This window comes from Lissotriton helveticus, chromosome 8, assembly GCF_964261635.1.
Source record: "Lissotriton helveticus chromosome 8, aLisHel1.1, whole genome shotgun sequence".
NCBI lineage: Eukaryota > Metazoa > Chordata > Amphibia > Caudata > Salamandridae > Lissotriton > Lissotriton helveticus.
The window spans coordinates 418,299,302-418,323,474 of record NC_136069.1 but is presented as its reverse complement, the minus strand read 5'-3'; the positions used below and the strand labels follow the sequence as shown (position 1 = coordinate 418,323,474).

Sequence of the window (24,173 nt, the reverse complement as noted above, 5' to 3'; positions counted from 1 at the left end):
CTGAGCCACAAAAGGCTCTAGTTACCCCCACCCTCTGCAACGCCTGTACTCCTGGAATCCCCCAAACTGCCAAAGATTCGGACCAGTCAAAAAATTCTTATAAATACCCACTCTCTAACCTAATATACCTTTGAAGTATGGAATTTTATCGACTTTAGGCTCCCCGAAATGCTTTTGTTTATGGAAACATGACTTAGTTATGCCTCTTCCCCTGACAAAGCCAATGTCATCCCTCCTTGGCTATAAAATTCTCCAGCAAGTCCGAGCTCACAAACTGATTTTCGTCCTCAGCTGAACCATCATATCTGCCAAAAACAAATAATTAGATCGAACATCTTGTTTTCAAAATTAGCCCTCCCAGTCTCCTTGCCTTTGGAGGAGGGACCCTGGTCTATATCTAGCATCAAATTATTAGAACACATCTTGTCTTTTCAGTCTTTTTTCCAGCAAGAATTATTATTCCTAGCGGAATTGTAGAATGTGTTATGTTTACTAGTTTTCTTTTGAGAATGCAAAATAAAAGCATTAATAATAAAAAAAAATACATCTTGCCTCTAGTTCTCTTATTTTATCACTCCATTGTCTTGGGGATCTTAATTTTCACCCTGAAGACACATATGACATGTATTCTATTAATCTGGTTCACAAACTGAGGTTGCCGAACCTCTCTCAACATGTAGAGGAACCAACACACCTGGCTGCCACTTGCTTGGCCCAATTGTCTCAAACGAACCTCTCCTGCAGTGGGAGACTGCGTTCCCTCTCACGTGGACCAATCACCACCTGACATATTTTCACATTCTCTTTTATCTGCTTCCTTGTCCTGCTAATGTTTTTGCAAATGTGTTAATCACCAACTCACCTCTTATTTGAGTATCATCCACATTTTCACCCTCTTATTCGTGTTTCAGGGCTAACTCCAGGCCTGAGAATGCCCTCATCTCTGCTACGCATGACAGACTCATCACCCGATAAAGGAACCACTGTCGCCCTCATTCTTTTAGACTTATAGGAGGCTTTCAGCACAGTATACCACGCCATCCTGCTCAAACTCCTCCATGTCACAGGCATCCGCCACTCAGCACTTAAAGGGTTTTGGTCCTTCTTCTCACAGCAGACCAAATTGATTTCTCTCCCTCCCTTCCACTCTGTTGCTGGTAATATCTTTTCCAGAGTATCAAAGGGTCCGCACTGAGTCCCTCACTCTTTAACATGTCCTGTACCACCATTAGAAGTCATCATCAAATCTTTTGGCTTCATAATAATTTTCTACACTGATGTACTGCAGCTGATCTTTTCTCTTTCGGTGATCCTCTAGACTCCCAGACCAACTTTACTCAGTGAATGTCCTCAGTAGCTGACCGGATGAGTAATACTTGTCTCCAGCTCAATGGTGAGAAAACCGAAATAGTTCTTCCTCTTGACCAATGCTTGGTGGCCCCTGGATCTGGGACTGGACCAGGAGTGCATAGTACCCAGAGTTCCTGATGGTGAGCATTTGTCCTCCGATCCCGCTGTCACTTTGGACGAACCTCCTGTCTCAGCCATAGGAAATGAGAGGGTACGGCACCCGAGTTTGCTTAACCTGCACTTGCATGCATGGAGTCTCAGTGGCAACATTTAAATGCATTTGATCTGCCATTCGCAGTAGTCTATGATATCTTTGCAGCCCAACACACTTCAACAAAGTCCATCTACGCAGGGCACTGGAAGAAGTTTATTGCTTGGTACGCTACTATGTTGTTTATGTTTGGGGCAGTCTTCCTAATTGGCATTATCTCTGAGCACTGCATGAGTAAACTGTAGGCGCTCTTGATGCAACAGCCCATCATCACCTTCTTTCCAAATAAGTTAGTGCTGATGAGATGGGTGGCCTTGCTGCCCAAAGTTCTGACAGCTTTCCTTTTTGGCCAATCCGTTGCTTTGCCAGTCTTTATTACTCATGCTCATCCTTCAAAGTAGGAGGTAACACTCCATCTGCTTAACCCTAAAAGGGCATTAAACTTTTACATTGAGTGCACAAGGGACCATTTTGTGGATGACCAGCTTTTTAGATTTTCTGGAGCATAGAAAGAAAAGTTGATGCAGAAAAGGACCTTGTCAATGTGCATAGTCCTCTTCTTTAAAGTTTGCTATGCATTGGCCAAGAAGTAACTCCCTGAAGCCCCGGGGGCTCATTCTATCAGAGCCAGGCTGTTATTATGGCATTGACAGTGGCGGGATAAATGCTAGACTTCTACCAGGCTGCAGTGTTGTGCCAGGTCTGACGGCAGGGTCACTTTACCCCCTTGGTCCTGCAATACTTTCTGTTCTAAGCCCATTGCTCGACTCTGCCTTTGAGAGGTACTTCTATGATATGTATTCTTAAGGTGAGAAATCCATCAGAATTTACTTGCCTTCAGGCAATGCTGTTTTGGGTGGCCACTCTAACTGCAGATAACTCACTGCCCTCCAAACTCCACATTCCATGGTGTGTACTTCTCGACATTATAATAATGTTCCAAGTTAGGTTTGCCTCCAGTCACCTGCAGTTTCGCGGAGTGCTCCTTGTCTGAGGGCGTGGATAGAGAAAGATTAAAAAACTGACATGCGCATGTAGAGGTGAATCTTATATGTGGCTCTTCGCCATTACTTCTTGGCCTGTGGCATGGAGTCATCCTGGAGCCACATGGTGTCACTTTTCGGCACTCAAGACCATTGCAGGGAAAATTCTCCAGATCCATTCAGGTGCCACGGATAGTCTTAGGGTGAGTTATTGGCTATTAGATAGAATATCCACCAGAACGTTACTGGAACATCCAGGTTCAGCTATTCCTTTGTGACCTCTTGTAGTTATTTCCTCCTTGTTTGATTACTGGCACTAAGATATTGAATAACAATAACTCACTGACCCTGGATTTGCAGTTCTAGTTTCTTCAAAATAGCAATTTATTTTTAAGTATCTGTGTCATCAATTGCATCATTCAGGGGACCTGGGTGGCAGTCTATATGCTCTACACTCCACCTGAATCATGACACATCCATCCAGATTACAGTTGTACCTCAAAAAAGCCCAACATATTCCGCATCATCATGCTTTCAGGGAATTGGATTGACGGGGAACTGCCAGAACTCTTTAGTAACCAAGTACTCTGTGATCTTCATCCAGAGCCAGCCATGCACCAATTACTTTGCCCTTCAACACCGCTTACTTGTGTACCTCCATGTCCCTGAAGTCCATCTGCCCCTGACCACATGCACCTAAGGGTAACCACTTCATTACAGGTCATTAGAGCCTCTATTTCCAGTTCTGGATCTTTGTGTGATAACCTAATGCATCTTGGATGTTGTAATTTTGTTTTGCTTCATTGAACCAATCACACATTAAAACAGTGATCTGTAGGTCAAAAGCTCAGGACAGTGTCCGTTATGAACGGAATTTAGGTAACCACCCTACCTGCACCTTCAAGTCCACTGCAGCCATTCTAGCTTCCATCCCATCAGCACTCGTTTCCATACACTCCAGCGTCTCCTGAGCTGCCACTGTTTTCCTGAATGTGTGCAAAATGGTTTACAGGGTTGCCATCATCTTTCTATTATGCTCCACTAAATTTTTGGCAGTTACATTACCACCACCGTCATCTGAATGATCCTTCTTATGTGACATTGGCTGGAAAAAAGTAATATTTCTACCTTGTGTTGTACTTTTCTGACATAGTGTACCACACAGCTTGCACTCCCACCGTCTCTCTGCGACAGGACCTCAGTCAGCTTTAACTTATCTTGGAGAGCGATTTGTTGCAGCGCAGCTAGACACTACCATAGCCGGGTCGGACTGCCTCATTCAGTGTCAACATGAGTAATGTCACTTCTGTCTACTGTGCCACAAAGCCCTTGGTCCACCTCATGTTTACACCTTTGTATCATCACAGCCCATTCCTCTTACTGGCAAGGCCAGTACTGTGGGTACTCCCAATCCAACAGAGCACTATCTCGGGAAAAGCTCTTTTGACTCAGTGAAACTCCATCTGCCTGCTGACATACTAGACACACGAACGCCTTCACCATGAGGCACAAAGAATATGCACAGCTGCCTCAAGCAGCCAAAAGTATGGTACAGCAAAAAGTTTCAAAGCAAGGAAGCAATTTAATTTGCTACCAAACTCCTCTCCCTATGCATATTTTTTAAACACATGTTACCTTTAGGTGAATAGCCGCAAGTTGTTTTCAAGTTGCTGCATCTTTTCTCCAAATCTTTGTTAATCTATCTAGAAATTAAATCAATGCAGTCAGGAAGATGCATCGTAGAATAACACAAACACCTTTAACTCTTTACTTCCTGTGCCATTGCAAAGAGTGACCAGCCTTAAAATGATCAGCCATGGCGCTGTTCCAGTATCAACAGTCCTCTCTTAACTGCCAGGTTACATCCTTCTAAATGGGAAAAGAAGCAACCTTAGACCAGTTTCAGCCCTGTTAGACCTCATCTCAGAGTTTTAGTGTGAGTCCCATTTTCAGTCTGCCATAGGAATCCTGCTGCAGTCCACTCACCACGTTGTTGTTTTGCCCTCATATTGTAAACCACTGTGCAAAGCAGAAGCACCGGAAAACTACTTGTGGTTACTGCCTATAACAGACACTCCTCCACCTGGGCAGTCAAGGTCTTAGCTATCTAGGGCCAGCAGATCTGTCCTTGGCCACCTCCGAATAAGGAAAACTGGGTCAACCAATTTTTTTTTTATCAACTCTTATTTTTGACTAGCATAAGCTAATCTGCTCAGATAATCAACCTGAGTGTTCCAGCTAGATGATTGCCTGCACCCTATGGCTGGAAGGACTTTAGCACAAGGCATATCCCTGTTAAAATGAATATGTTGATGTGTATGGTTGTGTCAGAGATGGACTAATGTTTGTGGATTTACAATGATACCTGCCTCTCTTACCGCTAAATCCAGAATTAGCAAAAAATATGGAGACCCACGGGTCCATACAGAAAATTGGAATTGCAATTATTAGATTATGCATAGATTAATCTTTTGATTTCACCCATGACAGAGATTCAATGCTTTTGATTTCACCAATGGCAGTGGATCCCTTTCCTAGTTCCATTGTGACAAAAGCAGCGAGGTTGAATGTACAGCACCACCTGCGTCTAGGAAATCATACAACTCAGGGCTGTTTAGAAAGAGCCTCTGGGGTAAAGGAAGAACCTCAAAATGACAAATTATCTGCAGAGCTGTCATTTCCTCTGAGGGTGGAAACAATTCCTCACTGCTTCACTGTGGTGTGCCCCAATTCATTTAAGCAGTTGCACCACAAACACTTTGTCTCTGTTCACTATACTGAGGGCATTCAACCCTTGGAAGGGCTGGTGGGATGTAACTTGGATAAAATAATCAATATATTTTGCTTACGTTTTACTCGTCTTAGAAAGTGCCTTGGATGGGGTGGAAGGGAAGAGGACCTTATTATCAAAGAAAAAATCTACTACATTACTGTGCTCCTCTGGTGTAGTATTGGAGTGGAGTCATGATTTTGCTGCATACAACTAAATCCAGGGACATTGATCTGTCTCATGAAGTACAACATAAAGCATCCAACAACCATCCTGTATACTCTTCATCTAGTTCTACCAGGAGCACACCTAGAATTACACCAAGTAATTTGAAATGTGGAGTCAAGATTCTGTCAGAATGCAATCTAGAGTGTTGGGTGCTGCTGAATAGGTGGCTTCAGTAATATCTTCATGGCTGTTGTGTCCCTTAGCTTTTCTTTCTTGTTAAAAGGGAGGAGTAGATTATTTCAAAAAGTTTTCTTCAGAGGCAGAGGTGGTGGATGTCACAAGGAACCTCCACCGGCAGTACCACTGCCTTTACTGTTGCTTTCTCCAGCACCTATCCTGTTGTGTAGTTCCTACAAATCTATATAGGATCTGCATGTTTAGATAACATGAACTAAGGGATTGGTGTCCAGACTGATTCCAGAAACCCCCAAAGGATTTGTTTGTCTGTAGACCAGCTAGCTCACAGTGCCACTATAAGCCCAACAACCCTACCAAGGAGCGAATAGTTTCTGGCAACTATCGAACATGACAGTCCTGACCCCTCAGGGATTGTGGGAACAGTACTGTACTTTTCACTCGTGCTCACTCGGTCTCAGAGAGATATACAGAATAAAGAGTGGGGAAGTTTTCAATAAGCATTTATTGAACCAGCATCATTCTAGTATAAAATACGTGTGCTGCAACAACCATTGGACAGAAACAGGTCTAAACTGTTATAAGCACCAACAGAGGTAGAATTCTACAATGGTGCTAAAACAATGAATATATGCAGGCATATAGATACATGACCGTAATCATGAGTACTCTTACGATGCAAACCCTAACTAGATGTACCTAAGTGCACCTAGCATGTATGTAGGTGTAAAGCCAAGGCCAACCCTATTATCTGATGGGAGGGAATGAAGGACCCTGTCTTGGTCTTGACACCCCACGAGGGATGTCAGGCCACTGCATGCTGGAGTGTCTGCGTGTAGGGACTTCAGCGTCTCGTTTCAGCAAGGAGGCATCGCCTCTGGTTTGCCCGGTGAAGATGTGATACTTATATACCCGAAAGGTACCCTCAGGGGTTCTACCTAGATGGGTCATGGTACCGTGGGCCTCTTAGACAAGGATGACAATAGTTCTAACTTTTGTATAGTTATTATGCAGAAGATGGTAATCCTGCTATGATACTAAGAATCCTCATGCATAATAAATTAGGCTAGTTTTCGAAGAAAACCATCCGACATGTATTCAGCACCTAACTAGGTAAAAGGTCAGCACCAGAGCCATTATGTAGAGCAAGGCAGGACAAATGTAGGTAGAAGGTTGTGCAACTACCTAGGCCTATATTGGGGTACTTTGGGGCTCATAACAATCCCTTCTCCTATCCTGACTCCTTGGCTCACCACTTCACTATGTTCTCTGCCAGCACCAGCCTCAATCCCATTTCCGACACCATTTCTGGCTTATCTGGCATATCCAGTGCAGGGCATTGACTCATTGCTGTTTCTGTATTCAATGATTGCGATCTTCAGGAATGCAGTGGTCCCGCTTGTGCTTCTGTGAGCCCCAAAATGCTTTTTTGAGCTCCTTTTTAAAACTGCTGGCCAACACTGGAGCTGTCCATGAGGCATGCCTCCTAAAACAAGGCCATTCTATTGAGGTCCATGAGAGAGGCACAAAGCTTGGCTGAGGAGGCTGAGTACAGGGAGATCCCAGCCTGGGCATATACCACATCAACAATACTGCTGATTCATTGATGTCATCTTTGGGTCAGATTCAGAACATTTTCAGAGTGAGGTGGCCAGTTTGCTGCCTCCTGTACTCTTGAATACGTTGGACTGCCTGGCACTACAAAATGCGAATTATCTTAATACTGCCCCAGAAACGTCAATGGAGTGTCTCGCAAGGCTGGCACCTCCTGAAGTAGATTCCTGCAGCAAGCAATTGAGGTATTAGGGCTACTTCTACCCACAGTGGCGGATAGAACTAACAATTGACTGAGGTATGCGGTACTGCTTAAACAGCATCAGAACTGCTGCTTTCTTTTAACAATGCTTTAGTCAACCCCATCAAAGTGGCTTGGGATAAAGCAACTTCTGCCCGGCTGTAAATAGGCTAATTGTCCGCAAGGACTTAAGTGCTCCAGGGGACCCAGACTTTTTGTCGGCACATCATTTGACAGAGAGATTGCTAGTGCAGGCTTTCTCCTGCACCAAGCAGAATCCTGGGGATTTTCCCAATGCTCCTCCAGACAGAGTCCAAGAAATTGAAGGCGATGAGGAGAAAGATTTTTTCTGCTGGAAGTTTAGCCCTAAGCTCCATGAATGACACATTTGTTGACGTGCACATAGTTTCCGGAGATGTGCAGGCGAATCCCACGGCTATGCCGTTTGATGGCTCGTGCCTGTTTGGTGACAAAGCCGACTCAGCTTATGAGAGCAGGAAAGCAACTGTCTAATCTTTCGGACTAGCATCCCCAGTGTGAGACTTTCATAGACGTTACGCTACATTTTGGGGCTACTCAAACAGGCTTCCCATTCTCCAAAACTGGCCCTCCAAGCCTGTTCAACAACCAAATCAATGTATCCACCAATACAAGGGCAAAGGGAGAGATCCAGCAACCTCCTCTACTGCCTTGTCGTCCTCCCCGCAATCTGCAAAACTGCATTAGTTCCCCCGTAATGGAATACACGCAGCTGGTTGGAGGAACGTTGTCATCTTTCTTCAGACCTGTAAGTCCAGTACAGCAGAGCAGTGGGTCTTGCATATTATATAAAGGGGGATTGCCCGTCTCTTCTAACAGGCCTGTCCCCAAATCCCTTCCTCTCAGTCACTTCAGTCAGAACATCACCTTTGGATTATGCAACAGGAGGTGGAGACTGCTGGAAAAGGGAACAGTGAAGTTGGTCCCAAAGCTGGAAATTGGGCAGGGATGCTACTCCCTGTACCCTTTGGTTCTTGAGAAGGATGGCAGTTTGCATCTTAAACAAGACTTCAGGTATTTAACATGTACGTTCACAAGGAAGAGTTCAAGATCCTCAGCCTGGCTCAGGTTATTTTTATGCAGGATATGTATTTTCTCATACAGATCTTGCAGTTGCACCGGAGGTACCTGTGGGTTTTGGTCCGGGGTCCTTTTGTTTGGACTGACATCGCCAACCAAAATCTTCACAAAGGTGATGGTGGTGCTTGTGGCACATCTTCAAAGGTCAATGATCTCAATGTTTTTGTACCTCGACAGTTGGCTCCTCAAGGCAAGCTTGCCGTTGCTGATGTTGGACCCTCTGAAGACCCCAGCATCCCTGCCTTTTGGCTTGGGCATTTCTATCATACTGCCGCACCCACACCAACAGCCCTCTCATTGCCTCCGGTTCATAGGGGCAATACTGGACAAAATCTTTGTGAATTTTTTCTCCTCTCCAGAGGATCCAGGACATTCAGGATATGATTATGATGTGTCTGCAGGGAGCTCAAATTCCAGTCCTGATGGATTTCCGCCTGCTAGGTCTGCTGGCGTCCTGCATTCTATTGGTCACACACACTGACAAAAGAGGGCTGTCCAGTGGTGCCTTCATATGTAGTGGTTCCAACACGGGGGCAATCTGTCATATGTCGTCATGATTTCCCCAAATGCTGCTCTAGTGGTCGGCAGAGGAGAACCTGATGCAAGGAAATTTCTTTTGCGCAGCACAAGCAGTGGCCACAGTAATGACGTGACGCCTCTATCTTAGGGTAGGAAGTTAATCTGGAGGACTCGTGTGCAGAAGAGCAGGTGTGCAGAAGAGCAGGTTGAGTACATCAGCTTGTCTAGCTGTGCATGATTCACTAGGCCCTAGATGGTTTTGTACTCTCCTTTGCAGTTAGTCTGTCCAGATCTTGACAAACACAACTTCACCACTTTATAGTATGTGAACAAGCAGGGAGATTTGGGGTCTCATCTCTGTTGAGAAGCTCCGAGTCTCTGGGCCTGGAGTCAGGCACATGAGATCTGGTTGGTTGCCAACTATTTGCAGGCTCGCTGAACACCACAGCCGACAGGCTGAGTCAACATCATCTTGCCGGCCACTAGTGGCATCTCCACCCGGAAATATTCTAAGACTTCTTTGCCCTCTGTGGCACTCGTCAGATGGACTTCTTCATCACTTGCAAGAATGTGCACTGCTCTCAGTTCTGTGCCCTCCAGTTTCCATTGCAGGGAGCCTTGAGAGATAGGTTTTAGTTGATGTGAACGTTTCGGCCTCACTATGCTTTTCCCCATGCTCTTAATTCCTTGAGTGTTGACCAATTTGCACCAAGACCATGCCCAGGTTATTCTGATCAGCCCGAGTGGCCAAGGAGGGTGTGGTATGCAGACTTGTCAGATGTATTAAGTTTCTCTAGCCCAGCAGGATTGTGTAGTGGGCACTTTTAAAGGTTTCATTGCAGCCCTTTTATCATTAATTTGTCTTCCTGACCAGCCATCTGTAGTCTCCAATTGTTTAAGGTTTATCAAGTGGCTTACATACACGTTTCTTCCTTCACCATTTGTTATGCCTCAATGGGACCTTGTTTTAGTTCTAATATTCTTGATGAGGACCTTGTTTGAGCCTCTACACAGATGCAAGTTGTGACTTTTGACTTTCAAAAGTGTGCCATTGGTAGTCCGCACTTTAGCTCAACATGTCACTGAGTTGCAATCACCATGTCTTCGTCCACCATTGACTTGCTTAAAACTCAACAAACTGGTCCTGAGGACTTGAGTGGCTTTCCTCATAAATATTGTGGTCCATTATTCTTCCATTCTTTTCCTTCAACACCACCCCACCAAAGAGATGGTGAGATCACATTGTATGGACCCTCCTAGGGTAGTAACTTTTTATACAGACTGGACTACAGAGGTCAGGTCTGACAACAAGATCTTTGTGGGATATGTCCGCAGCAAGAAGGGCAAGGCTGTCCAACAGAGACCTTCATCATGATAGATGATCCTCTGCATTAAAATATGTTATGCAGGAACCACCAGAGTGATTACTTGCTCTTTGCACCAGAGCAAAGAGTTCCGCCTTGGCACTTGATCGGGGCGCTCCTGTTGGCGACATGGGCTTTCCATTGCAGGTTTGCAAAGCTCTGTTATTTAGCATTCAGAAGTGAGAAGGAATGAGAATGTTGCTTCTTCTGTGCTTCAGACTTTCTACTCCGACTGATCCTTTGAGACCCACCACCTGGTAGAGTGCTCATAGTATCTATCCAAAAGTTGAGGACCAGGGAGGAAGAAGTATCCTTCAGAAGAAAAAAGTGACTTATCTTCGGTAACGCTCTTTCTGGTGGATACTCTATTTTCCAGCATGTTCTTCACTGATCCCTCCTACTTCTCTGTTCTGAAAGACAGTCATAAACTCCTGAAATGTATAAGGTTCCAACTAAAGTTATGCTCCACATTAAAATTCGATTTGATGCTGTTCTCATCTCTACACCACAGTGGTATTGTTTTGCTCCAGTGACCTCACACCTGCACTGCATCAAGTACCAAAATGGAGCCAGTGCCATTTACTGGCGTATAAGAGCTAATAGAATTTCCAGAGTCAGTCTTACACCTGGAGATATTCAAAAGATTAAGAATCTGCATGTAAATAGATTAAGGAAGCATCCATCAGAAAAATCAGGTCATTGCTGTTACAAATTCTTTAGTGTTTTGAATGAAATGATTAAGCAAAAACAAATACATTTGGCAGGGAGGTCCCATGTTCTGCAAGCAGAGAAATGAGAAGTGAAATAACTGTCTCCTCTGAAACCGGCGACCTGCAGCATGAATGGAAGCCCAGCTAAAATTGCAAGGAAACAGATTGGTTGCCGGAGAATGCTTTTTAGTTGTTTTCCCATATTGAAATACACTCCAAGGACTGTGGTGCAGAAATATGACAAACATGCCTCTAGCATATACACAATCAAGGTAATACAGGTAGATGTAAAATGATAAAATATATACTCCATTCTCCCAATTCTATACATTGTACTGTTCCCACTCACCACGTCCTCGCTCTTAAAATATCTCTTATATCAGGAATCAATTATAAGATTTGGAATGTGACACAGTAGAAATATACTGCATAGCCAACTCCTTCTGCAGTTCCACTTTCCCATAGTCTAGTTCACCATCATACTATGAGCAAATGCTACATCTTTGTTCTTTAAAATACAACATTAAGGGTGTGTATAGATCCCAATGGTTTGTGGAGATGCCTGCTGTTCCTTCATGTGTCTTTGCCTGTTTTTTTCTATCAAACTGGTAATATTTTCTCAAAAGTGCTAGTTGGTGATAAAAATGGATGTGCTCTCTACTCAGGAGTAAAGTGTAAAACAAATTTTCTAGTGACCTTGAAAATGGATGGATATTAGTTCTATTTTTTCCCTGAAATATTTTAAGAGGGGTAACCGTCACGGTTTTAAAATTAAAATCCACATTCAGAAATCTTGAGGAATTATTCGCTGTAAGTGTAGTAATCACAAGAATTATGGGGCATTTGCGAGTAAAAATCCTTGCATACGGCTAAAAGGAATGTCCCCTTAGGACTGGCTGTTCTGCTATGTTCATTCCTACATTACTTTCCCTAAAATGCATCTGCCCTTTTTCTCCCCTCGCATCATGTCATACACTCCATACCATTATCAAGGTATTTGTTGATATGGTGACTGATTGGGGGTATTCCAGTGGCACCTATCACGATAAAACACATTACCATCTCCTACATTTTCACTCTGCCACAGTGTAATTGAGCTAGCTCCTATAAATTCGGAGTCGGCGGGCGGGCGGGCTTGAAATCTACCGTGGGGCTATCACTGAGACTGCTGTGGAGCTTTTCACTGTTGTGCAAAAATATTTTCCTGTTGTATTGCAAAGAAGTAGAGGGGACACCTATGCAATATTTATATTTCTCATTGCGTACATTGTGTTCAGTTTGTTACTGAAGTTACCCAGTAAATATGTATATTTGTAGAGTACTTCGCAATACACAGTCATGGAGCTTCTATTAGGACACGACCTCCAAGTTTTTAGTTTACTGTTTAAATTGATGGGTTTCTGAGGCAAAAAGGATGTACAATGAGGGGAAGAAGAGCTCAAGTGAGTTACTTTGGCATCCTTCACTTAATGAATGAATTTGTTGATGAATGGATTTTTGCGGCCGAAAGTAGTTCAATGAAGAGTCCCAACAACAGTGAAGCACATTTAAGGGGCTGCTGTGCATAACTGATTTACAGTGTAAGACCATGATGCTTTTAAGCTCTGCTTTACTTGATGCCCACTTGGGGCACGGGCTTGAGCAATTATTTCCCATTGCTAAACGCACAAAGATGAGGCAAGTAAAAAAAATTCTGTACCAAAAGATCTAGCTCTGCAAAGTTGTTAGCCCACACCGTACTTTAATAGACAGCCAGGCTATTTAGGGCCGACTCTCGAATTGCCCATACCATGCCCTCATACATACCACTCTGGAGTAGACCACCTCTGTTTCGGAAAAGTCCTGCATTCCCTTCTGTTTCAACAGGCCTTAATTAATGCATTCTTGGGATAGCCTAGGTATGATGGAAACCTTGGAGGGTATGTGGTGTGAGCTCTGGGACAACACATGCTTGGTACCCTTTGATTAATACAGCAACATATTCTTTAATTCATTTGCTAATCAACTTGTCAGGTATGAGTATAATATTCAAGGTATGTTGGGAAGCATCCAATAAAACATAAAGAGGCTGATTCATAAAAGCATTTATGAGTATAGGGAGTAGTACTTGTTTTCGTGCTCGTACATGCCTTTGTGAATCAGTCCTGAAATGTCCTATTGCCTATTCGTGAAAGTGCAAAGTGGGTATGTAGGACGCCAGCACTGAATATGCTATACTAAAGTAAGGTATAGTGTGCACAGAGTCCAGGCAGTTCCCAGAAGTATAGCAGAGGCAAAATCAGACAAGTATTAACAGCTCTCTTTGTGGTAATTCTTTAATTAAAGCATAGTTCCTTTATTTTCATACAAAACAGTAAGTCAGCAGTTGCAACATTTTTAGGAACAAAACACGTAACATGGATTCCTATGGGAAAAAGAGGGTTTACAGGTAGGTAAATGACTTACAGTATGGCTTTTGGGGGTTAGGACCAAGGTTCCCCAATGTCCAGTTAGGCACTTAATTTACACCACAAGCAGCACTGGGGCAGCCGGGTGCCGAGTGCAAGGGCCCAGTGGTAGCCAATTGGGCAAAGGGGGCCTTCGGTTAGGGACTGCTTGTGAGCAGGCCACTGGTTTGTGGGAGCAAAGCTCCTGGGGTTAGGATCAGCACTGCAGGAGCTGCGCCACCAGCGGCACGGGGGGGGGGGGCCAGATGCAGAGTGCCAAGGAGACGTCGAGTTCCCTGTGGATTTCAATGGAATTCTCTTTGGAACAGATGCTGTAGGCTCTGTATGGGAGGTTTCCTGAAGGCGACCACCATCTGTAGAGGTAAGTTGGGTTCTTGCGGGATGCCTGGACACCGTCGTTTGGGCCACCCAAGGCCGTGGGGCATCGGGTGGGGGGTGTCTTCTGGCTTCGGGTCTTCTTACCACCTCTGGTCGTGGTCGGGAGGGAGCCTTCAGGTTGAGACTGTAGGCGTCAGCTTGAAGCTTGATCACCAAATCCCAGGTCAGGATCGCTGGGGAGTCCTCCTCTTGGTGTTAGGCCACTCGAACTCGGGCCAAGGGCGTCTGGTCCAGAGTGGTGCAGAATCGCAAAGCCGCCTGGATTTGTGTTCTGTGTTAGAAGTCTTTGCTTGAGCAAGTCTGTGCTCATAGGAGACAGAGTCTTTAAGTTGAGTGCAGGGCTGCTGGACACACCGGTGTTTCCGCTGTAGTCTGGTAGGAGTTGGGACAGGCCGGTAGGGCTGGGTCCAAAGCAGTTGTGTCCTCTTCTTTCTGGGTCAGCACTGGTTTTCGGTCCATCTTCTTTCTTCCTTGATTCTGAGGAGGCAAGGTTCAGGGTTGCCTCTAAATACTTAGATGTAGGGGCGATTACAGGGGTGTGGAGGTTGGGACTAATGGGCCCCTTCCTTGGGGTGAGTACACCTCCTATTATGCCACCCTACAGTGGGCTGGGGGGGCATAAGCCTCTCTAATTGGCTGGGTCCCCTCCTCTTCAAGATGGAGGGAACTGAGATGTGCACTTCACCTCGCCTCCCCCACCTGAGGGGTGGGATTGGCAAAGGTGGGCTCACCTCTCCTCCTAACTAAGTTTTCCTGCTGATTCGCCCGCACAAAGTAGGGGTCAGAACCGGTGGGAGCCAGTTGCTGGGGGCAGCAAAAGACAGGGACAGTTTACAATGGCAGCAGGCCTTTGAAGCTTCCCATTTGTGGACCCAGCCCATCTTGATGGGGGAGGAATGACACCTCTTTCCAAGATGGGCTTTGTTTCTGGATCCGGAGAGTGGAGCCTCTCTACGCAGGGATCCAGAAACCTGTCTGATGGTGCCAAATGGCAGGCAGCCATTCAGGAACCACACCAGGGCTGGCCGTTTTTCAGGGGGCCTCTCCAAAATTTGCTTTTTACATTAAATCCCACACTGTCATCAGTGTTGGGTTTAATGTGCTGAGATGTTTGCTACCAAACTTCCCAGTTTTCAGTAAAGCTATTGTGGAGCTGTGGAGTTTGTAATGACCAACTCCCAGACAATATACTGTTGGTGGCTTTACTGCACTTACAATGCCTAAGAATTAACTTAGACACTGTAGGGGTACAGTGCTCATGCAACTGTACCTTCACCTGTGGTCTAGTGCACCTGGCTAGAGGGGTGGCTTACCTAGGCCATAGGCTGTGGATTGCAGGCATGACACACAGGTTCCATGTCGACTCTTCACTTCTCTCTGCACCAAAACACGCAGCCTGCAATGGCATTTGTGTGGGTGTTAAGGTATATGGCCTCTAAGGGTGGCACAATAGATGCTGCAACCCTTAGAGACTTTCCCTGGTCACAGTGCCTTTGGTACCCATAGTACCTTTTGCACAGGGCTTATCTGGGGCCAGAGATGTGCCAATTACGGCTACAAAGGTACAGCTTTGGAAAAGAACACAGGTCCTGGGAACCTGATTGGCAGTGACCCAGGGCACACCAAGTGCATCATGTGTCAGGCAAAATGTGGGGGTAACCATGCAAAAAGGTGCACTTTCCTACAGGGTACTGATCCTTTCTTTTCTAATAAGTGTGTACTCCCTAAAAATTCCCATTTTATTTCCATTTTAGATGTTCTAGGGCAACTTCACAAAAATATGAAAAGGCTGCAAGAGTACTACATTCGGTGCTCCAAAATACCTCTGTGAATATAACCCTCTATGATTTTGTGATGCCACTCCAGTGACTCTGTGCCTTTTTGTTGTACAATTATTTTGTTATAATTTTAGAATTAAAGTACATATTCCCCGAGGCACTATTTGATGAGCTAGTAAAATGGTCATGATATGGTTTACGCTTACTGTTTCTAATCTATATTTTGTTTCCTTGAACAGTTGTGGGATATGACTCCAGTTGTATCTTGATGATGCTTCAGAAGAAGTAAAGCCGGTGTTTAACGAAGAGGCTATGTTTTAGTACACATAGCAAAATGTTGATTACCAACTAACGTGCATCACAGTGGAGAAACTCGGAATATCAAGCAGGTGCAAAGCCCTGTATTGGATCAAAAATGAACATTTGCACACAAAACTTTGTTTGAATTTGTTAGCAGAAAATACTGTAAAGGAAGGTATTTTTTTAAATTGTAGTTTGTACATCTTAGTTACAATGATTTGTTGAAGTTTGTCTGACAGGGCTTTGCTCATTACAGTTAGTTTTTGTGTTTAAGTGTTCTGGTATACTTGCTGCTTTGAGCGTGGTTTCTTTTGTTGGAAACATTCCCTTTACCAGCCTTACCTTAGAGCCTGTGGAAGACTGTCACAGCTCCTGTCATGAGAACTGTTTCTGGAGCTGTGTATCGTGAGAAAGGAGAATTGCAAGTTTTCTTCCGTGAAGAGATTTAAAGATAGCGTGCTTTGATCAACATCATGGTGGTAGTCAACAGCTCTATCAAAGTTCTGCAACACTGTCAACAACTGTTAAATAGGATCTTCAGCTTAGCTGCAGAATTAATTACTAGGTTATCCCCATCCATTCCCCCACGCTGGTTGAAGAGGCATGATTAAGATGAATTGGCAGTCACTTTGTATCAGAGGCTGTTATTTAAATGAATGAACATGTTCATTTAAATTGGATCAGATCTAGAAGCCAGCATTTTAAACTGTAAAATTTTAATAGGAAGCCTATATGACTACCCATCTTCCATTTCCTCTGTTACAATTCCGGTGATGTTTTCTAACATTAGCACGTTTTTAAATGTATCTCTCGTCCTCTTATCTATCAAGTAATTAATTTGCCCGACTGTTAATGCTGATTTGGCAGATAACTTTTAAAGTATTGGAAGATAAATCTCAAGGGACAGTGCCTCACAAAATGTCCTCGTTCTACCTTAATTTATTTTCTCTGTCAGATAAAAGCACTTCTAAATGGTTGATAACTGTATATGCTAATGGTATTTCACACAATTTAAAATAAATGCAAAGCTTCACATAATTTGCACTACGAAAGAAACTTCAGCCCTGGAATATGATGGCTTTGCGGTAGGTTAAATGCGACACTAGGGAATGTGGGCGTTAAGCCACAGCGATAGGAAAATGAAAGTAAATCAGTGGGCCATTATGATGTTATGGTTGTACAATGGGCAGTTGCATTACAGTGCTGCTCAGCAACAAATGGGAGGCACTGTTCTTTATGTTGACAACGCACAATAGTATGTACGAAAAATTTGCAACAAGTTGCGCCACCACAAATATTTCTATAGTAACCAGTACAGTGCTGAAGGACTCCATGTTGTGGGGTGTTTGAGCTGGCCCTGATTCTTTTCCACTTAGTTTCTCAGCTCCTGTCTCCAAATTCCATTTGGATGGCACATCAGACCAATGTTCTGGCTTGTCGATGGGAGTTACAGTGTGACAGGGGTTTGCTTTGATGGCTCATCGGATGGAACACTTTGTATCTAAACAGGCCTACATCTAAATGGACTCTCTTGTGTAAATGAACACAATATAATGATAAGCCAATTTCTTGCTGCTCTTTCTACACAGTTGCAAATGAGGCCAGCACAAGGTATGGTAATGTTTTTGCTGGGCTGGCCCATTCATGTATTTTACCTCTCATTCAGTCTGATGCATTACATCTGGGCTACTAGTTTCACGAAGGACTTCAATATCAAAAGAATGGTTTTGGATCCTGCTTTATGTTTGCTTAAAACACACACTAGGATGACTTTTCCCAAGAATGACAAATTACCAGATCGTAGCCTGTGTTATAAATTGAGCCAGTAGGATTCTTGCTTAATGCAAAATGTATCTTTTCACCTCTTGAAGTTTTACCTGTTCTTAGCAACATTCTTAGCTGAAAAGATAATTTACATTGACTAATGCAGTGCAGCATGACGGGTTAAATGTTTAAACTTGTTTATGCTCATCACACGACGACTACATAATTGAGAGCATGGACTTGGAAACTATAGGAAGCAGAGCTCCTTAGGGCCATGAAGCTTTGGCTAGTTGGCATTTGTCCACATTGCACCTTATGCTAACTCACTGTTCATCTGATTGTGTGAACCACTTCCTACTATTATTTGAAATTAGCAGAGCTAATTTATGTACCATTGTACACAAAATATATGCTGGATTGTGCTGACCTTGTTCTTAATTTACACGAGGCACACTTTTAACCGTTCACCAATAGGACTGCCTCTTGAGTGCAGAAACAATTGTCACTTGAGCCTTAATGGCTCCAGTGTTTCTTACTGCATTATTTGCCTTAGGATTGTGAATTTAGTATGAAGTGGAAGGTTGACCTATAAAGATAAAAAATATTTTTTTCTGTGGAGGTCCTCCAACCTTTCAGACCCACGACTTCTTACCTTTACACAACAGCATAAAAAGACCTAGATACTTCCCTTTGCAATCTATGTTGCGGTACGGATCCGATGGCCTTTATAGCTCGTGGCTTTTATGTTTTCTGGATGAATAAGCAGTTTGTTGTTTAGGAGAGTCAATTCAGTACCCTCAATGAACAACTGAGCAGTCTGATAATAAAATATAAGCAAGCAAACTGAAGCATACAAGCACAGTACATAGGAATGACTCTATAAACTAATGGCCCCATGAAGCCAACATCTCCTATATAGGAATACCCCAGCTGGACGCTGATGGGCGACAAATGTAGATATCTTCTTTGTATAATATTAGACGTTTTATGCTAGTTTGGCTAATCTGTGTGTTTAGGCCCAGTTTGAAATACCTCCTCATTCAACCCTCATAAAAAGGTATAATATTGTCACTCCTACACAGTAATTTTAAAGTGGGAGTGTTGAAACTTGGAGTGCTAAAAGGAGCAGTGACCCCCTCCAGTAATGTAAATCTGTCTTGCTAAAGTACCCTTTAACTTCTCAGCTCTCGTTCCCCCTCTATCGGTATCATCAGCGAAAAAGTGCAGCTAGAGCTTACTTTTTCTCCATAGGTACAAATGTGCAAACTTGAATGCCCTTAGTGCTTCTCACACCCAATAGGAAATCTTTTTGACATTTGTCATAGATTGACTCGATTTACTGAAATCAGTGTTTGTATGATAAAACTGTTTATAAAATAATTACTGTTCTATAAAGGGCACACTATTTATTCCTACAATCACATTGAATTTGCATTTACACATTTATTTTCCTTTGTCTAAGCTAGTCCATGAATGCATAATGAATATCTCCTAGCAGGAGCGTATGACTGAATGGAGGACATGGAGTTTGTATCACATACAAGTTAGATGTAAAAGGCTTTGATGGCTTTCTCTATAAATCCAAATCAGATTTCTGACTTTCTTGATGAGGACATTCAACAAAGCAGTGCTCCTCCATCACCACCACCACTAGGAACTAAATGTTCATTGTCCCACTGCTGCAAAAAAAAAGTGCCTTTGGTAAGTGGATATGTTTCTACAGGCCAATGGAGAGACACGCCTGGCTCTAGGCAAATTGTCTTAATATTACCATAACAATCACAAAGCACACATTCTCTGCAGCCCCAAAAAACAGTAATTAGAAATAAAATGTATGTCCTGTAGGAATTTTGTAGATATTCATCTCTTGTTTTGATTGTAAAGAATTTTACCACAGTTCAGGTTTTTCTGAATATGTCAAAAGCACAGACTATATTTCGAGGCAGCTAGGGCCTCCTTCAGTTTAGTGTCTTAAGACAAGACATCATTAGAAGGGCTGTATCTATTCTGGTTGGTTGTGTCCATACTCTGGGACCTGTTGAACTGCACAAATTGTATGCTGGTACGTTGTTTTTATTAGTCTATAGTTCTGGTATTTTAAATGTGTGTTAGTTACACACTCGCATTCAGCATCCTTTAGGAGTTTATAATGCACACACTTTATACAATTTTCGAACTGCTTTACTCGATGTATGCCCGAAGAGACTTGTCTTGCGGGGTTTGTGAAGACCTCTAAAAACCCTAGTGACAACCCGAAACAGGCAGGTATATGACTAATATGTGACAATGAACCAAACCCTTACTAATGTCAGTACCTCTTCCTTCCTTTGACACATTCCATGTGTGTTCCATCCTAGCTGCATCCCGTCCATCCCTGAACTGCACAAGGTTCTTAGGCCTCGTACTTTCCAATATGCCAGGTGCTTTGAGAAACATCATGTTAATTAGGTTTAGAGACCAAGGAAGGGGGACAGGCACTTGTATTTTTGGAATTGTTTACAGCGAATAAAAAGTTGTTTTGTGTTGCTACCAGATGATCCATGAACAACTGTAGGAATGTTGGATGTAAATAAAGTCTAACTTCATAAATGAAATTTGCTATTTACAGGGATATGCATCTATAAATGGTGGTACGAAAGTACAAAAATGTCTGGTGCCATTCAAAAAACAACCCACTTGGTACAGATCTTTGCACTCCACCTCCAGTAAAGCACCCAATGTTTTTTTAGCACAGGGAACGACATCCTCACACTCGTGCCTCTCAGATCAGTTCACAGACTTTTTGTGAAGGCAACCAAAGAAAAATGGGAGAATCCCTGCCGGGTCTGTATTTAGGATGTGCTCGTTTCCCAAAAAGCTGTCAATTAAAAGCACAGATTACCTGTGTCATTGGGCTGGGTACACAACCTTTGCTATTCAGACATGGCCCTTGATATAAACTGCTTTGATTGTGTTGTCTTCCTATTTCTTAGTGTGTATCATCTCATACATTTAAGAGGCTTGGCTTCAGTGGTACAGGTCAATATATGGCAATATGCTGTTAGTACTGGACCCTTCCCACCAGCTTAAGGAAACAGACTTGTATTATTGTAATTGTATGTGGTTATTCGTTTAAATGACAGTCAGGATGTTCACAATACTATAGTTGTTGGCCAAGCATTATGCAATGATGGTTATTTTCCCATTGCATCAAACATGTTCACCTTGCATTGCTGCTTCCACCTGTATTTACATTGCGCATACTTTTGGCTTTTCAAACGGTTTTCTTCATCTACCCTCAATAGTCTTCTTCTTGAATGTTCATGAGTATACTGACCTGTATATCCTGTATGTTATGTTTTACATACTGTACAGCAGATGCAAAGTTCTCACTGTAACGCCCTTACTATGCATACTTTTGTTTTTGTTACCACAGTGGATTTAATTGAAAACTTGTTTATTGTGTAACATAACTCCCATTGTGTAAAATATATATCAGACAGAAGTTGGGCTATATGAATGTTTTTTTTTCATTTCTCAAACCAAACAACTCCAGTACCCATGTATCTGGATCTTCTGATAGACTTCTAACTACAGATTCCTCACATTTTGAATATAGCCCAGGCATCAAACTGGGTCTGGAAATGTTCAAGCAGTACTTCCCTGTGCCTAGGTAGGTGGCGTTGTGCGGATCTGTGCCTATGTCGAAGCTGCAAATCAGCACCACCCAAGTGTGCTGATGTTAGTTCCTTTCTTTCTGTGCCACCAGTTGTCGTTGTTGTGCTACCCCTTGTCTCTACATGAGATTAAATTCTCATAAACGTAACCTAATACCAGTGTGCAGGGGGCAATGCCACCTCTTAAAACCATAGGGTTCAAACCTTTTCGGGACTGATGCAAGCAAATGTCTGAGAGATTGGCACCATATTTGTCTTTGGTGCTTGGGGTCAGCCCACGACTTCAGGGCCTGAAACGACTGGTCCTTGATGAACTGGAAGGCCACCTGGGACCGTGAGGTGAAGCTATACGTTACAGAACATCAGAAGACTCAATACCCTGACGTATTCTGCAATAGAGGTTCGTCATGTTTGAAGTCACTGAGTAAGTACAAAAAAAATCAAAAGAAGGCCAAGCAGGACTCTCGCCTTTCTGCCATTTTCAAACACTTCAGATAGTGCAAGTGCGAAAACATGACTCTCTGTCTTGGTCCTTTGGAGCCGATTCAACTCTCATACCAGGGCAACCTGAGTTTCCAGGGCCTTTGGCTACACCATAGCAAATCCAAGAGTTCTGTGATGCTACGCTGTGCTTGTTTGGCACACTGCTGGCCTGACTTTGGGCCCCAAGGAACCACTTCGAACATCTGGACCCTTTTTAGGCCCTGAACCGGCTTTGGTGTTGACATTGGTCTTGGTGCTGCAACCCACGCCAGACCTCTGACGGTTGATGCTGGACGATGAAGAGCAACCCATAATGCTGTCTGACTCCACTTCGACTTTGATCAAGGCTGTTTTGTGATCCCTATGGGCGTTGCCTCTCCAGTGCTGGCCGGCATGGCTCGCAAGTGACGCAGCGGCGAGCGGCGGCATGAGGCACAATGTAATTTAATTTAAAAAAATACACTTACCTTGTCACTGGGTCTCGCATCTCCGCTCCTGCTCCTCTCTGTCTCGGACTCCAAGAAGCACAGCCAGGATCCCCTCACCAATCACTATGCTGCAATGCAGCGTTGTAATTGGCAAGCACCAAGTCTCCCTTCACCAGTCACAACGCTGCAAAGCAGTGTTGTGATTAGTCTGAGTGCCATGGTTCGGCGCTCAGCCAGAGACTGGGGTCTTGAGCATGCTGTTAAAGCAGGCTGTAATACAGCCTGTATGGAGAAGAGGGAAAGTGCATATGACTGTTTTGGGAAGCCCAAGAGGGCCGGCCAAACAGTCCTTGCGCACTTATTAGGGTTTTGCCACTCCACCCCTGCTCTGCAGCGTCGCCCGCCCAGTCACACAAAGCTGCCACAGCAGGAGGAAAAATAAAATGATACTAGCATTATGTTATTATCATTTTTTCCTGCCTCAAGGCAGTGGGGCGACATTCTTCTGCCTTAGCGGAGGAGCAGCCGCTGTGCCTCTCAGCAGCTCATCAGACTCTGATGCTTTGCTCTTAACTCAAGAGAGGGCACAGATCATTCTCAAACTTTCGAGCACTGATTCTGATAATGATCGCTATGATTAAGGAGATGAGCTTGCTTAACCATTCACTGAAGATAACTGGTATGCTGAGCCACAAGATGCCAATGGGTTGGACTGGTCTCTCCACCTGAGCCAGCTACTGAGGAAAGATTCTTTTTCGTAGTATTGATGTGTTCTCACTGATTTTTTTTTTCAATCCAGCAGTCCACAATTGAACCCGGTTAACTTTTGATAAGTCCCTCAATGACACCCTTCTTGGGATGTGGGAAAAACAGGACCTCTTATAAAGATGCAGATGGCGCGGCATCACCCTTGGTGATCTCGCTTTCCTAACGCAACACCCAACCCTGTAAAGTTTAGTGGTGCAGGCATCGCCGTGTAGGGTCAACCAAAACGCTTTCCCTACCACCCAATTAGATAGTGGGTCAAAGCACAGCAAAACCTTTGTAAAACACGTTCTTATCCACCAATTCGGCATTAAAGTCTGTCAATGCTAGCTCCCTATTGGGCCAATACACTCATGCCCTTTGAAACTCCATCAGTCAAGTACTACTTCCGCGCCCTAGTCTTACACAAGCCATTCAGGATGTCCCTGCTGCAGCAAAATTCACAATTTGCTGTGGGTTGGATACCACTTATTGCCTTGGTCAGGCAATGGGCTCCAGTGTGACACTGAGGAGACATGTCTAGATGAGATCTATGGGATTTTCCAGGGATATCCAATCTTCTCTTTTGGACATGACCTTCAATGGCTTTTGCCTATTTAGCAAAAACGCAGACTCCACAGACAGCAAGCCCACAGTGTACTCCTTGAGCCTGTCTGTTCTTATGTGTCAGTTCCACCCACAGTTTTGCCTCCTCCATGACTGTGGTAGGGTTTTCAATGCTGTCAGCAACTACCCAGGACAGAATACCTTGCAGTCGTTTTATGGCAGTGGGTGCAACTCTCACAGACAACTTGGACAGCATGGGAATCAAGCTGGCCAATCCCCAGCCCCGAGGTTGCTGCAGCCTCACAACCTCTTTAGTGGGTCCTTCCAGCTACACAGCCACCTTGAAGGAGGCAGGATCTGGCATTTTCTCCCAGGGTGGGAAGCAATCACTTCGGCTAAGTGTGTTCTGCAAATTGTCTGGCAGGGTTATGCCCTCATATTTAT

The 24,173-nt window shown here is 43.9% G+C and overlaps 1 protein-coding gene across 1 annotated transcript in view; it reads left to right on the top strand.

Moving 5' to 3' along the window:
• The window catches only part of WDFY2 (WD repeat and FYVE domain containing 2), a 421,169-nt gene extending 400,729 nt beyond the window's left edge, over window positions 1-20,440 (top strand). Inside the window, exon 12 of the mRNA XM_078657271.1 lies at window positions 16,027-20,440. Coding sequence (XP_078513397.1) covers window positions 16,027-16,056 — 30 coding nt within the window. The 3' untranslated portion in view covers window positions 16,057-20,440. The remainder of the gene's footprint in view (window positions 1-16,026) is intronic.
• Window positions 20,441-24,173: the final 3,733 nt, after the last annotated feature.